This window comes from Pinus tabuliformis, chromosome 1_2, assembly GCF_031772625.1.
Source record: "Pinus tabuliformis cultivar Carrire ecotype Pingquan chromosome 1_2, CPIR1, whole genome shotgun sequence".
Lineage (NCBI taxonomy): Eukaryota > Viridiplantae > Streptophyta > Pinopsida > Pinales > Pinaceae > Pinus > Pinus tabuliformis.
The window spans coordinates 350,487,887-350,502,728 of NC_142298.1; the positions used below are offsets into that span (position 1 = coordinate 350,487,887).

General features: G+C 37.0%; 1 protein-coding gene and 1 long non-coding RNA gene across 2 annotated transcripts in view; one reads left to right on the forward strand and one right to left on the reverse strand.

Annotated features, from left to right (window-relative positions):
- The first annotated feature begins 6,681 nt into the window (after positions 1-6,681).
- The window catches only part of LOC149205809 (uncharacterized), a 141,080-nt gene continuing 132,919 nt past the window's right edge, over positions 6,682-14,842 (forward strand). Inside the window, exons 1-2 of the mRNA XM_089395156.1 lie at positions 6,682-7,547; positions 7,741-8,451. Coding sequence (XP_089251282.1) covers positions 7,290-7,547; positions 7,741-8,451 — 969 coding nt within the window. The 5' untranslated portion in view covers positions 6,682-7,289. The remainder of the gene's footprint in view (positions 7,548-7,740; positions 8,452-14,842) is intronic.
- LOC149205810 (uncharacterized) lies at positions 10,819-11,670 on the reverse strand. The gene is made up of 2 exons (XR_016252491.1): positions 11,363-11,670; positions 10,819-11,239 (listed from the first exon to the last, which is right to left on the reverse strand). It is a non-coding gene; the product is annotated as an uncharacterized LOC149205810 (long non-coding RNA).

Below are 14,842 nucleotides of genomic sequence, written 5' to 3' on the forward strand. Positions count from 1 at the left end.
AGCTTCACAGAAAAAGGGTCGAATACATCAAGCAAATGAAGAAGCAATCTATCCCATAGGCTATCTTTAGCCTCATGGACATTAAAATAATTTCTTTCTTCTTTCTTTCATATATAGCTCTTATAAATCGATTGGTTTTCACCAATAATTACATAATTAATACCATACACACTAGGTTTTATTTTTTATAATAAATATTTTTATATTTTATAAGAAGACTTCAATATTATTCATACATACATATCAAACTAGGAGTCATTAGAATAAAATTTGTTTATAATTTTTATCGATCAAATTTGAGAAAGATAAACCATCATTCTTTATCATCATCTAAAATAAACCTAATTATTTAACGTGATTTATCATTAAAAATATATAAAGGAAAAAATTTAACTAATTTAATATATTATATTCTTTTGTAAATCAATAAATAAAAATGAATGGCTTAAGAAAAATAATCACGAAAATTATTTTTACCTATTAAAATTTTTAAAACATATTTAAAATCAAATTAACATGTTAAATACAATAAATTGTTGTTTGAATTTATTGGAGTAAACTATGTAATAATTTTTGAAATGGTTAAATAAAATTTAAATATTTTAAAAAGAGTGGAGGGAAGGAATACGTATAAAATATTAGAAAAAAATATTATTGCTAATTGGAAAAATGATTATAATTAAAGAAAAATAATCAATGATAAGTAAATGAATAAATATATATCAAGTAAATGAATAACTATATAAATATGATGTCTATGGGTTTTGGATAGACGTGGTCGGTGCAGTGTTAAGACACTCCTAGATAGTGAGTCATCGATTCAATTCACCGTCCCATTTAAGTGTTAGTTTTGGACATGACAATGATGTAACCTCACCTTTGCCAAACTTATGAAAAAAAACTATATAAATAAGCCTAGATCCATCTGAATTCTGATCTACCAAGCACGGGCAAGGATCAAATTTATTGAGATGCCAATTACTTTTAGAGTGAAAAGGGACTCTATTCCTTTAGACACTTGGTAGAATCAAAGTTAAGATAGATCAAAGCTGGTAAATTTACAAATTAAAAACACAATATATATATTTATGTCTAAAACATTACAATAATTTGGTAGACAATTAACAACAAGAAAACTCTAAAGATATTTTATTGGCATTGTCTAACAAGGCCATAATTTCGTCCCAACAGCGAAATTCTCACGAAGAATTTGGTGAGATTTTTTTCAAGAAATTTAATCTTGTGTATTTGGATATATATATATATATATATATATATATATATATATATATGGTGAAATGAAAATGAAATGATATTTTAACGTCCACGAGACTAAAAATAGTCTATGGGACTATTAGTTCCCTGTTTTTCGTCTTTTGCAATTCAATCATTTTCTTGTTCAAATTGATGATGAGCTGGCCCAACTTTCCAACAATCCCCTCACTAAAAAGACAATGCCAAGAAACCGATGCTAGCATATTCTCATAACTTTCTCTCATGTCTTTGAATGCATCACATTCCAACATGAAATGTATTTCAGATTCCACTGCCCTAGACATGCAAAATGTACACACTTGTTCTTCCCAAGCTTCTTTAGGCCTTTTCCACCATCTTGTTTCACACCGAAGTTGATGCGAGTTGGTTCTTAATTGAGCAATAAGAACCTTTGCCCTCCATGGAATGCTAGCTCCAATGAACTCTTTTTGTTGTAGATCACACGTAGGGTTGAATTCCTCAATGTAGTATTTCTTCTTTCTACCCAACTCTTTTCCCCATACCCATTTACGAAACTTCTCCATAACAAAATCCTTTAGCTCCTTGCTATTTGTGGGACATGCATTGAGGTAGATATTCCATTTTTGCATCCATATGTAGTTTTGTTTCATCCATGTTTTCTTTCTTTCACTCATGCCTTCATTGAAGATAACATTAGGCCATCTACCTACTCCCATTTGCTCAATTCTTTTTAGATATCTTATGAGCCGCACCATAGCAATTGCTTTGATGGGAGTTGCTCCTGTTTCACTCAACATTATCTCATAAGATACCAATTTTTTTTATTTTGAACTTGCTCATGATCAAGCGTTTTTGGATTTTCTCAATTTGTTTCCATTTTGAGACGGGGGTGCTGCTAGCCCACAATTCACACCCATATAGCATCACTGGACAAACTAGGAGTCCAAAAAGCGTTTTAGTCGTTTTCCAATCCCATAACTCTACCTCTCTACATCTGTTTTGAAGAGCATATAATGCTTTCCACCCTCCTAAAATTCTCTTCTTTCTGCAGTCCTCCCAATTAAGTTTGTTGTTGAAATCAATCCCGAGGTACTTGTACTCATTTACTTCTTCAAGAATGTTGCCTTCAAAGAAGAACATATGTTGGTTCTGCTTCCTTTTATTAGAGAAAATCATTATTTTGGTCTTGCTAGTATTGAATTGCGTCCCCACTTCTCTACAAAAATGCTCGAGGGCATATAGGTGCATTTGCAATCCATGGGCCAATTTAGAAATCAATACAAGATCATCCGCATATAAAAGAAGCTTTATCACAAACTCCCCCAACCGAACACCATCTCCACCTTGCAGATTTATCCACTCTTCCAGTTTATCAATATATAAGCCAAAAAGAGTAGGAGATAGAGGGCAACCTTGCTTGACTCCAATGTCACTTCTAAAGCTTTCTGAAATATCTGTTGAGGTTCTAATTTTGACTTTCACTTCTTCATAAAGTCTATGGACAACGACTCTATAATGCAAAGGAATTTCAAGTTCTTCCATTCTACGCCACAACTTATCTCTAGGGACTGTGTCAAATGCCTTTTTGAAGTCAACAAAGTAGCAAAATGCTTCTTCTTTGTCCTCCCAAACCTTTTCAACAATGTGTCTCAACGTGATACCATGATCCACTGTAGAATGCTTCGGCCTAAAACCCGCTTGTCCTCTTGCCCTCTTTTCTTTTACTTTTACCCACATATTGATTATATTTTCTACCATGTTGCCAAAAAGCTTTGCAAACAAAGGATTGATGATAATGGTTCTATAATTGGAAGGATTATTAATGTCTCCACTTTTAAAAAGGGGTATTGCTAGGCTAGTTGTCCAATCCCTTGGGAATCCTTGTTGAATGATGTTGTTAAATATTTCCATGATGTGCGGTGCAAGAGTGTTCATTCCCCATTTTAGATACTTTGCTTGAAGCTCAACCAAGTCCTTTGCCTTTCCTGTTTTCAACTTCTTAATTCCAATCTCCACCTCCTGTAACGTGAAGAGATTTGTAGTTGTGTTAATCCTAGAGGGAGGCTCCGCCTCTGATTCTTTCTCATAGAGTTGCTTTGCATATTCAAACCATTGTTGGGCTGTAATATTATTTTCGATTTGTTTCTTCCTTGGTTGAAGTTCCTGCCAGAAAAGCTTTGGGTTATTCTTGCTTAGATATATTAACTCTTCTCGCCTTGTTTGCATGAATTCATCTTTTTTCCTTTTTAGTATCTGCTTATATAACTTTACATTCATCTTCTCCTTGCCTTCCTTTTTCAAGGTTCTCCTTGCCATTTTGCATTCCTCATCAAACCAAGCATTTACAGGAAAACAATTTGATTATGATTTCCTACTTTTTGCTCTTTTGCACTTCTAAAGTGCACTTTGGATCATATTTGTTAACCCATGACTGTTGAAACTTTTGAAACCAGTTTTCTCCTTTTGAATTAATATCTCTAACATTGTCTTGAAGATAGTACAATTTTCTTGTGTTAGAATAATTTTGCCCCTTGATAGTGATTGCCAAGAGCATTGAGTTTTTCTCCCATTCCGTCCTTCTTCTAACCATGATAACTTTGTATAAATTGGGTTATGGTCTGATTTTAAGTCCCAAATATTCTCTCCAATCTTAACTACATCTATCTTTTCTATCAAGTTTTGTGAACACATCACATAGTCAACGACACTTGCCCCATTGTATGTGTTGCAAGTGAAGTTCCCAGACCTTTTCCATCTATCTAGACCATTGCAAATAATTAAGTTGAAAGCCCCACACAGTGTAAGCAACTCCTCTCCAAAATGATTGCTAACTTTGTCATCTTCTGAACACCTCACCCATTGGGGATTCTCCTCTTCAGTGAGCCAAATAGGATTGTGATCCTCTTTACAACAAAGAATACTAGCTTGATGATTTGATGTTCTAGCATTGAAATCTCCCACTAAAAGAACTTCTCCCTGCTGAGAGTACACGACAATATCTTGCTTTAAAGTTGCATACAGATCCTTGCTGTCTAGCCCCTTATTTTTGTAAGTTTTTGAGACTTGAGGGGCAAAATAACATGCTGCAATTCTTATGTGATTCTCATTCTTTGATATTTTGAACCATAAATATTGTTTATTTGCATCTTCTTTAATTAACTGAATGTGATGGCCTTCTTTTTCTTTCACTAAAACTAGTATTCCCCCATACCCTTTGCCATTTTCTGCTACCTTGTTCCAAACTGCTAACTTCAAATAACCATCAAACACAGGAGTTTTGCAACCGTAACATTCACGAGTTTCCGTGAGACAAATTATGTCTCTACCTTCCGCAATAGGCCCTGAACTAGGTCCCCTCCTCTAAGGGTAACCTTGACAATTCCAATAAACTAAACTTAGGTAGACTTGGGTGGGATTTGACTGCTACGTAGTTTGGCACATAAGACTCAAATTTGAGTCTTCACCCCTTTTCATCCATGTTGATCTTGTTGTTTTCCTCCCTATCATCGAATTCTCTGCTTTTTCTTTACTGCTAGCTTGCTGCCCTATTTTGCCCAGAGGCCCAAACACTGCAATAATTGCTTTACCATTGTACAACCATGCCCTTTTCCCTTCATTTCTTGCTGCTCTGATTTTCTCCACTTCTTCCCTTCTCTCCTCTTGTTGTTTGCTGGTTAAATCTTCATCTAGGAAGAAGTGTGAGCCTTTCAAGAGTTTCTTTTTGCCCAAGAGTTGGTGTCTGTCTTGCATGCTTGCCATGGTGACTTTTATGGGTCGAGGCCTCTCTTCACATATCTTCCCCACCCTCCTTGCTTGGCAAATTTTCCCTTTCCAATGTAGTTTCTCTTTCAGAAAGTCTCTTGTCAAATTGAGAGTACTTTCATTCTTCCCATAATCTCTTATTCCCCTGATAATAAAATTTGTTTCCCTATCCTTTCTTTCTTTGTGTTCTCTTTCATGTGCTCTATGAGCACTTGCATCTTCTTCTTCCTTTGTCCTTATGTAACCATTAGCATCTTCATCTCTAACTTTGATTTCTGTTGCATTGTCTTTCCTATTGTTCTTTTTTGCCCTCTCTTTTGGAAGGTCTATTTGCTGAGATACTTGTGTATCTACCTAAGTTGCTTTAGCAATTATCACATCCTTGTTTGCTACTATTGATTCTTTCATGGTTTGCCACTCTGTCTTCATGATTTGCCATTCTTGTTTTCCTGTCTCTAGAGCCTCTTGTAACATTGTTACTTGTTCTTTTAAAATTCTATTACCTTCCATTAAACATCGATTTTCAACTGTGACCTTTGAAATATTGTGGTCCCTTTCCTGTTCTTTGGCTTCCAAAATCTCCAACCTTGTCTTGGCCTTCATAAGTTCTTGGACATAGAGATCCGATGACCAAGTAAGAGGTGTAGATGTGGGACTGTAAATGATTGATTCTTCTTTATTTTTGCTGCTCTTATTTATTTTCTTTCTTTGGAACGATTTTCTTCTTCTTTGTTCCCATTTAAGGCGAGCAAGCCTACGCCTTAAAATGCTCCGACATTGCTTTGCATTTACCCAAATCCACTTTCCTGTTTTCTCTGTTGAAGCAATTTTGACTTGACCCAACTGATTTGTTTCCACAAAACCCTCCTTCTCTCCAACTTTTGTGTCATGGTCTACCATTTTATGCTTGAGAATCGCCCCCTTGTCGAGAACCTTCATAGCCACGCTCTCTCCAGTTTTCATATTTTAAGCAAATTTAACCTTCGTAAAGGTACCTTCACCAATGGTTCTTCTGATCTCATATTTGCCTACCTTGTTCATAATCGTCTTCCTCGACCTCATCATACTTCCAATCGACCTGCACGTCTATATGCCTTTGAATAGGGGATTATACACACCCTTGTATTCAACGCCATCAAGAACCTCTTGGGGCACCCAAAATCCTGAAACTGTAACGAGAATTTCCAAAATTTTCTTCGAGATTTTCTCAAAATTTTGATGAAATTTCCATTGTTTTCCAACAAAAATGTTCTCATTATTATTATTATTTTTTTTCAATTGCAAGATATTGTTATTAATACAATGCTCCATACTTTCTACTAATTTATTTATTTTCACAATTGAGTTCATTTTAAATTTAAAACTTCATAAAAACTAAATCTTACACCAAAGAATTAATGAACCCAAAATATATATACATATATAACAACTACGCCATTAATTTACCCAATAAAACAAAATATAAAAACTTGATCACAAACACAACAATTAACCCCAAAAAATATATAAACAAAATATAAAAACTTGATCACAAACACAACAATTAACCCCCAAAAAATATATATATATATATAACAACTCAGCCATTAATTTACCCAATAAAACAAAATATAAAAACTTATCACAAACGCAACAAAATATAATACTTATCACAAACACTTATCAAAATTTAAACCTATCATAGCGTAAATTGTTGTAAATTGGGGATTTTTAATTTGCGAGAGGATCAAGCCCGAAATTTGAACAAGGCGCTGACTAATTCGAAGTTAGATGACGAGATGATAAGTCAGAAGGTGAAACAAAAATCAAATCCTCGCTTCTGTAAATGTCGAGTTGCATTTTGTTTTTCATTTGAACTCTTGTGAAACACATGACATTGAATTTTCCCCATAGGTATGCCAAATTTTAAAATATGAGACCCTGATCCAAGCCCACTGAAAGACACCGATTCATATTCACGCAAGATATCGCGACACATTTTAGAAGCATTGAAAACAATATCCAGCATCGAGTTGAGTTGAGCAAGTGTGTAATTATATTGAAGGAATCGGGATGCAAAATCGGTTTTGGACATCTGCGTTTCTGGGTCTAAGCATTTTGGCAGTCGGGGCATTCATAGACTAATTGGGATTCCCCTCATGCCAGCAATTTGGACCTGTAATTTGAATATTATTATTTTGCAATCGTGATGGTGGGTTCTGCGTCGCAATTATGTGCGTGCCAATAGCGGGTTAACTCAGTTGGGCCTAGTCTTAGGGATATTTCTTGAATTGACTGGGTCTACGTTAGCCATGGATGAAGCCCATCAAATTTTGGTAAATGGGTTGGAACAAGCAGGAGTGGTGATGCCCACAGGTGTTTCAACAATACAGGATGTGGGTTCCGGTTCCTTGGTGTCAATCTGCTCTCAAGTACTTCGTCTGGTCAATGAGGGGTCTTCGTTTTCCACCTCATTGCCTGTTTCAATGGCAGAGCAATTCCGTTTGTGCACTGATCTGGCTAATGCTATCAAACAACTTGGTTACCGAGGCGACCTTAGTTTCCATCAAGTAAGTGACAGTTTTCTTGTACATTGTTCTGGACATTATATGTTGTGTAAAATTGTAGGTAGTATTAGTTTTTGCATTAGATTAAGGTCTTCCATTAGGTTGTGCAATGGATGTAATTGAGATAGGGAGTGGACAACATGCAGGGCATGTGCCAGAGCCTTGTGGTGATAGATAATTCATCTACTGCCTGCAGTTCCTTTATCCTTCAGAAGAAGGCACATATCAATTGCTGAGGTTTATGCTCGAGAGGTTGTCAAAGTCATCGTTGTCTTCCAGAGGCCGAAGCCGAGGCCATCGAAAAGGTTTTCGAGGAGCAGCTGTGGGGAGATTTACAGGAGAGGATGCAAATTCAAGAACTGCCACAGCCACAACAGTGAAAAGTGCTCTTTCTAGATGCCTGAATGAATCTGATCAAGGTCAAAATCAGGAAGAGGTCTTTCCTTTTAGAACATGTCCTCTACGGTTGGCAAATGCGAGTAATCAGTCGAAGAAGACCCCTGCTCTTATAACTCTTCAGGCAAAACCAAAAGATTGGTTATGTTCATCAGTGCTCGAGTTCAATGCTAAAAGAACAGCAGGAACCTCTAAGCATCTTGATGATGCAACCGAAGGACCTGTTGGAGCAAGAGTTGTGAGCCATGGTTTTCTTGAGCCTAATGATAATTCCCCAAGCGCACACGAAATGGCCTTTACTGAAGGCTATTTGTTGCGATTGGCCAAATTTAGTGGAGAGAAAGATTTGACAACGTATTTGCAGGCATATCGTACCAAGAAGGAGGAATCACACGGAAAAGAATCAGGGGAAAATGATACAAATAGTGTTAGAAGTGGAGATCATGAGAATGGAAATTATATTCGTGGACTTGAGGAGAAATTGGCTGTCGTTACAATGAAGGCTTCCCAGGTACACTCTTAAGCACCTTAATTCAGTTTTGTATAAGGTGCGGCAAGGTTAAATAAGTTACAATTGCTAGAGTGGCTTTTTCAAATTATAGGGGTAGAGTTGGGTTTTCAGATTCTACAATGCCAATGGGCAATATTTTGTGTATTTAAAGTGGATGTGACCTATCCAAATTGGCATTTCACTATTCAATTCTGTGTTCCATAAGTCGAAAACTTGTTGCGATTAAAACTGCTGCTCCTGGAAAGATTTTGTTCAGGTAGAATTTCCAAAATGTAGTTCTCTCTCTCTCTCTATATGTATCTATGAATATGATTATAATTTCTGACTTTCAAAGGAACTAAAGTAAATATGGAAACAAGCATAGTGCTGCACGGTGCCCCGGAGGATGTGAAAAAAGTCCCAAGTTCATAGTGAGTGAATGCACACCAAAATTTAGGGAACTCTTGGACAATGCCTGCATCAAAAAGAGGATGAAGGGCAATCAAATGCACCACAAACCATTCATAAATGATTAAAGAGAATGAAAGATATTACGTGAACACCCATGTATGATTATAATTGATCTAGAGGATGGGACTTACATCTGGTACACAAGTACATACAGTATCTATGATCTGAATCTGAAGACAATGTACAAAAAATAAGTAAAATTTATACTGTGAGGCAGTACCTGTTCGTTGTCACCAACAACTGATTCATTGCCCATAACCTGCAGAAGGGAGTCCTTTGAAGAACAATTCACTGCAGTGGGACCCTTTTATATGATCCTTGATAGCTGTTTGTTGATGTCCCTTGAAGAAGTGAATTGGATAATTTCCTCAAGGAAGTTAAAAGCTAGGAGACGGGGCTTCTTCTGCTCCAAAGAGATATGCCAGGGATCTGCCTTTAACATGTAATATTCTTGTGCACTTGTTCAACATAGTCTAGTCCGATCTCTCCTGTAATAAGTAGAACTAACTGGAAAAAGAGAGATAAATAAATTGTCTCGAGCACTTAAGCAAACCTGCCAGATCTGACATTGACTGCATGAAAGAAAACTTGAAGAGAAAGAGACGTGTTGGTGATTTCAGCATTGATGTCAAAGGTGTATGTGGACAGTAAGCTTGGCATTTGATGATGAGACGTTGACTGGAACTTAAGTTTGGATGGTGGAACTGCTCTTGAAGAAGGCTATGTAAGTTCATTCGATTGCCTGGCAGAGACAATGCTCCACCTGATAGGGATCAAGCAATCAAGACACTTTGGCAACATTCAAATGGAGGAAAACAGTTTATTGATGAGATAGTCAAGTTTGATGGTAGTGTTCTGGGCAGTAGACACAGATCTCATCCAAACCAATTCCGTTGGATTTAACACAGCATATTAATGCAAAATTTCTGACCTGAATACTCATCCCTTAATGGTGCTCATGATTACAGATACACTGCTCATCTCACGCAGCTGTTTCTGGGTTGCATAAACAAGGAAATGCGTATCAAACCTCCTCAAGGACTTCTTCATACCTTCATCACCATAGTTATGGAGTGCAAAAGCGTTATATTTTTTTTTACTGATCAGTTCTGCAAACACTGTCACAGGTACACATTGCTTGCAAACTTCTGACTGTTATCACTATTTTTTATTTACTGGGATAGCCCTCCTGGTTACCCCAATTTTGCGCAAGGCACTATTGTGGGTAACAGTCCCCTCTTATATTATCATGCTCTTCTTTGAGCACTAACACATGGTGAGCCTTACCTGGTGTAAAAGCTCTGGCTCGATTTGTCATTTTATGTACCAAGTGCAACAACTCTGTAAACACCTTTGCACAGCAGCTTATTATCTTGAATAAGCTTAATAGTCTTTGGGCTGAATATGTCGTTTATCAACTTTCATTTCCAATTATAATTCTTTAGAAATAGACCATTTGGAGCTGTGTGGAAACTTCATTAATACACTCAAGCACTGTGGTGGCATGAGACCATTCATCACATGTAGGAGACAAAGCATTAGTGTATCTTTAGAAATAGTGCTTAAAGAATGAAGAGAGAAAGCATAAAACTCTGTGATATGGTCCATACTCCATAGAGTATCATCCAACAGATTTGAGAGAAGGCATTTAAGCTGGATTTGCCATCGTGCATTGGGATTCATTTCATCACATGTAGGAGACAAAGCATTAGTGTATCTTCAGAAATAGTGCTTAAAAAAGAAAGAGGGAAAGCATAAAACTCTGTGATAGGGTCCATACTCCACAGAGAATCATCCACCAGATTTGAGAGAAGGCATTTAAGTTGGATTTGCCATCGTGCATTGGGATTGATCTAGCGTTCAACACAGTCTATAGCTTTGCTTGAAGCTCTACAAGACATCCATCCTTGATGAAGATGAAGAGGAGTCCATCACATCATTTTCTGTAGAATGTCTTAATTTTGGCACAGCAGTGGAAGAAGACATAGTTCTGTAGTGCAAAGAATAGGTAACCAAATAGGAAACTGTGCAACTTTATAAGAATGGGCTCAGAGGACAATTGCGGCATTGCCCTTGGTTGGCAAGTGGTACAACTTGGATCAAATGAAAATCAAATCAAGAAGAAACTTCCTCAACTGTAAGACAATTGATGAGTACTGACAACTTCTAAGTGGGGATATTTGATTGTAAATAAGATCAGAGGTTTACTGAGCCTATGATAATGTAAATTTTCTCTGAGGAGAAGTTCAACAACAAATTTGCTACAGTATGACCACTATTTCAGAAGTGAGTTGTGCAGATGATAGGCACAAGTCACATATCATAGTTAACATTCCTCCTGCAATTTTAGAGTGATGGCAGTCACTGCGTCAGAGGATGTGCTAAAAGTTGGGTCAAATACTCATGTAGTGATCCGATTATGCTAGAAATATTGCAACAAATAAGGGCAAGAGAAATGTACAAGGTTGTTAATAAGTGGGCCTCATCTGCCACCTCCTGCTACACTTTTTCTGCTGAAGCTAATTTCTCTGATATAGTTAAAAACTGTTGTTGCCAAGGTGCATCCACCGTATGTGGACTGGTTGGTGAAGCCAAAGAGCATTTCTGTAAGAAGGCTTGTATGAGAAGTATAAGCACATGTGACACTGCCTCAATGGCAGTTGTTTCTGGAACTTTACTTGCAAATGGTAGTGAGCAAGGCATTGATGTGTTAGTAACTTAGTTCCCACTGCTGCACAGATTAAATATCCCCCATGTTGTACCAATGGAATGATCGAAGGAACCTCATGTTTTGCAAATGGAATTACATTGTCTGGTAGTTGGCTTGGCATTGTCTTATCCATGGTTTATACACTCATTGGAGTTGGCTTATGTTAATTTTTTTTAATATTTCAAGGACCATTTGTTTTGTTTTGATCCTCAAAATTTGAAAGAGTGTGAAACAAATGGGTGGACCACAAAGATACAGCACTAGAATACAAAGAGACAACAAGTTATATAAAGATGGATATTTGAAATACAGATCTGTTAGCTAATTGAATTGTGGAGAGAGACCCGATTCGAAAATTACCTGAAAAGAGAGATAAATATAGAGAGGAAGAGGAGGAGAAGCGAGATAGAGGCGCGGAGAAGATAAAAGGGGCAGAGACAGAGTACGGAACAGATCTAAAGTAAAGGAAGAACTCAGAATTCGAAGACCAAAGAAACCAACGAACTAAATTTTTAACTTTATCAGGGGATTGGTGTCTCCTTTTAGGTAGTAGTTTGGAAAAAAACAGGTTGAGCCTATAAGAAGAGTGAGTGGGTACTCCTAGCAAGTTGTAGCTTGCAGAAAAAAAACAAGGTTGAAGCCTGCAAAAATTGATGTAAAAGAGGGATTGGGTGCTTTTCTATACATCACAACAAAAATTCATTGTTTTCACACTTTATGGGTTTCCACTTATATCTGTTGTCTACATGTGTTGCATGTATTGCTTGTGTGTTTGCTTTTGAATTCATGGTTTATTGCTGAACACTGATATAACTCTGCTAATTGTTAAAGAAAAGGTTAAAAGGCTGTTAAAATAATTTGAAATTGGTCATTGCTAAAAGACACAATTACTGATTCACCCCCCCTCTTAGTAATTGCCTAATTTCCAACAAGACGGACAACAGAGGAGCATATGAAGACACAGAAAGAAATCCAAATTAGTCACCAAACTGATATTTCTGTTTGTCGTAATTTTCATTTGCTTTTTTAACTTTATCCATTTTTCCTCACTAACTTTTAATTTTTTTCTTTTTACATGTAACAATCCATCCTACCCTCCAGCCCATTGGCAAGAGTGAGATATTCCTAGTGTTTCATGAAGAGCCTCAACCACCATTGGTTCACGAAGAGCAGACATGTCACTAGTGGAATATGAAATTGCATGGGGAGGATAACAATTCTTCTTCTCAACAGTCTGAGCTAGACCCAATTGACTTAAAATTGAAGAACATGTGGGTGGGCTTTGATCCATATATCTGTGCACATGTCATGAAATCATTTTGATATACTCTCTCTGGGTGCAAGTACAATTTCGATCCCTATCTCAAGGTGACCCCATGGCTCTAGTAAAAACCCTCGAAGGAATTGAACCTTGCCTACTGGTGGAAATCTCCTTGCCCCTCATCAATGGATCGAATCCCTTTGGGCAACCAACTTCTCTCACTTATTGCAAGAAGATTTATTTTACCTCATGAGTCTAATAACAGTTTCCTAGGTCAGGGTGAATTTGTTTGCCTGGATTAATGTTTAGATTCAGATTTAGAAAACAAGTTAGAAGACAACTGAGGTTTTTGATCTACATCTGTTGGTACTCTATTGGTTTGAAGGGTTGCTGTTGCATCAAAATATACTTGTAAATTTTAAATATACTAGATTACCAAAAGAAACATGACTCAAAGTACAAAGCCATGTCGATGTCATATATGATGACATGAAGAAAGCATACCAGATATTATCTGCCACATTAAGTCTTATGGATTGATAACGAGTTGATATTTGAGTTCCGTCGCAAACATGTTTAAATGTTAAAATATACGATTCGGTAAATGTTAGTCTAGTTGCATTTGTTAGTTTTTTTTTCTTTTTTCTTTCTTTCAAATTTATTTATATACCTTTAAGGTGTATAGATACACATGTATAGAAGGCTGAAGCAAGATATTGTTGAAATGAGCTGCACCTTTTTAACAAATTTGTGGCAGAATCCAACAAACTTTGCTTTGGAGACAGAAATAGTAGGAAATGAACCCTGGCAAGGTCACATGATTGATTCAAAGACATCGACAACCCCTGAGGTAGTGAAGTCCTGCAAGCATTCCAGCTGGAAATATGTCAGAAAGGTTTCTGGAAAGTGGCGCATTTTGTTACATTTTATCTGACTTCAGAGAGAGTTCAAAGTCCACCCTTTTTACCTTGAGGTCATCTTTTGTCTAGTCCCTTTTCGACAGAGTTCATACTTTTGGGGACATGGCATATGGGAGAGTTTACTTAGCGCTCTGCTCTTTCAAGTCCATTGGTACCCCTACCTAGCACTCTGCTCTTCCAAAGCCATCGGTACCTCTACCTAGACCTTTGCTCTGTGGCAAACATGTTTAAATGTATGTTCTGCTCAATGCTAGTCTGGCTGCATTACTAAGGTGTTTTTTTCCAAATTTATTTATATACCTGTAAGGTGTATAAATACACAAGTATAGAAGGCTGAAGCAGTGTTGGAAAAGGGTACCAAGGAGGTGTTTCCTAGTGCTTTTGCCTTTGGCCTAGCAAAACATGTGAACCTACTTTTTAGTGTGTTTTTATGAGTTATTAAAGTCATGTGACTTTTTAGTCACTTTATGAGGTACAAAAAGTACATGGTACTTTATTATATTAAAGTTACTTTATGTTTTTAAAGTGACTTTATGAGGAAAAAGGTACAAGGTACAAAAAGTTATTAAAGTGACTAGTGAGACCTATTAATGAAGAGGGAGACATAAGAGGGGGTCAATGGGAGATTAGATCTCCACCCTTGATCAAGGAAAGCCGAGATCTAATCTCAGCCATAAATGCTAGGAATAGGGCTTCTCATCATTGAGGAGGCTAAAAAGGAGGAAAAAGGCAAAGGAGGCTCTCATTCTTCATGTGCAAGTGTTCGAGAAGTGGAAGAGAAGAGGAGAAGGAATGCTGAGATAGCAGAGATATGCTGAAGGAGAGGTCGATTTACAGCAGGAGAGACAAACATGGGCTCGAATTCCTAAGTTGGGATAGTGGCACGGATTCCAAGGAAAAGGCAGACGTTCCAGCGCTGAGTTCGAGGTAGGAATGATGTATTTCTCATGGAGAGAGCAGTCTCTTCAACACATAATTCGAGGTATAGTACAGCTCATTTATTGCAGGACCAACAAAAATGAATTTCAAGGAGAGATTGCTTGTCTGTCA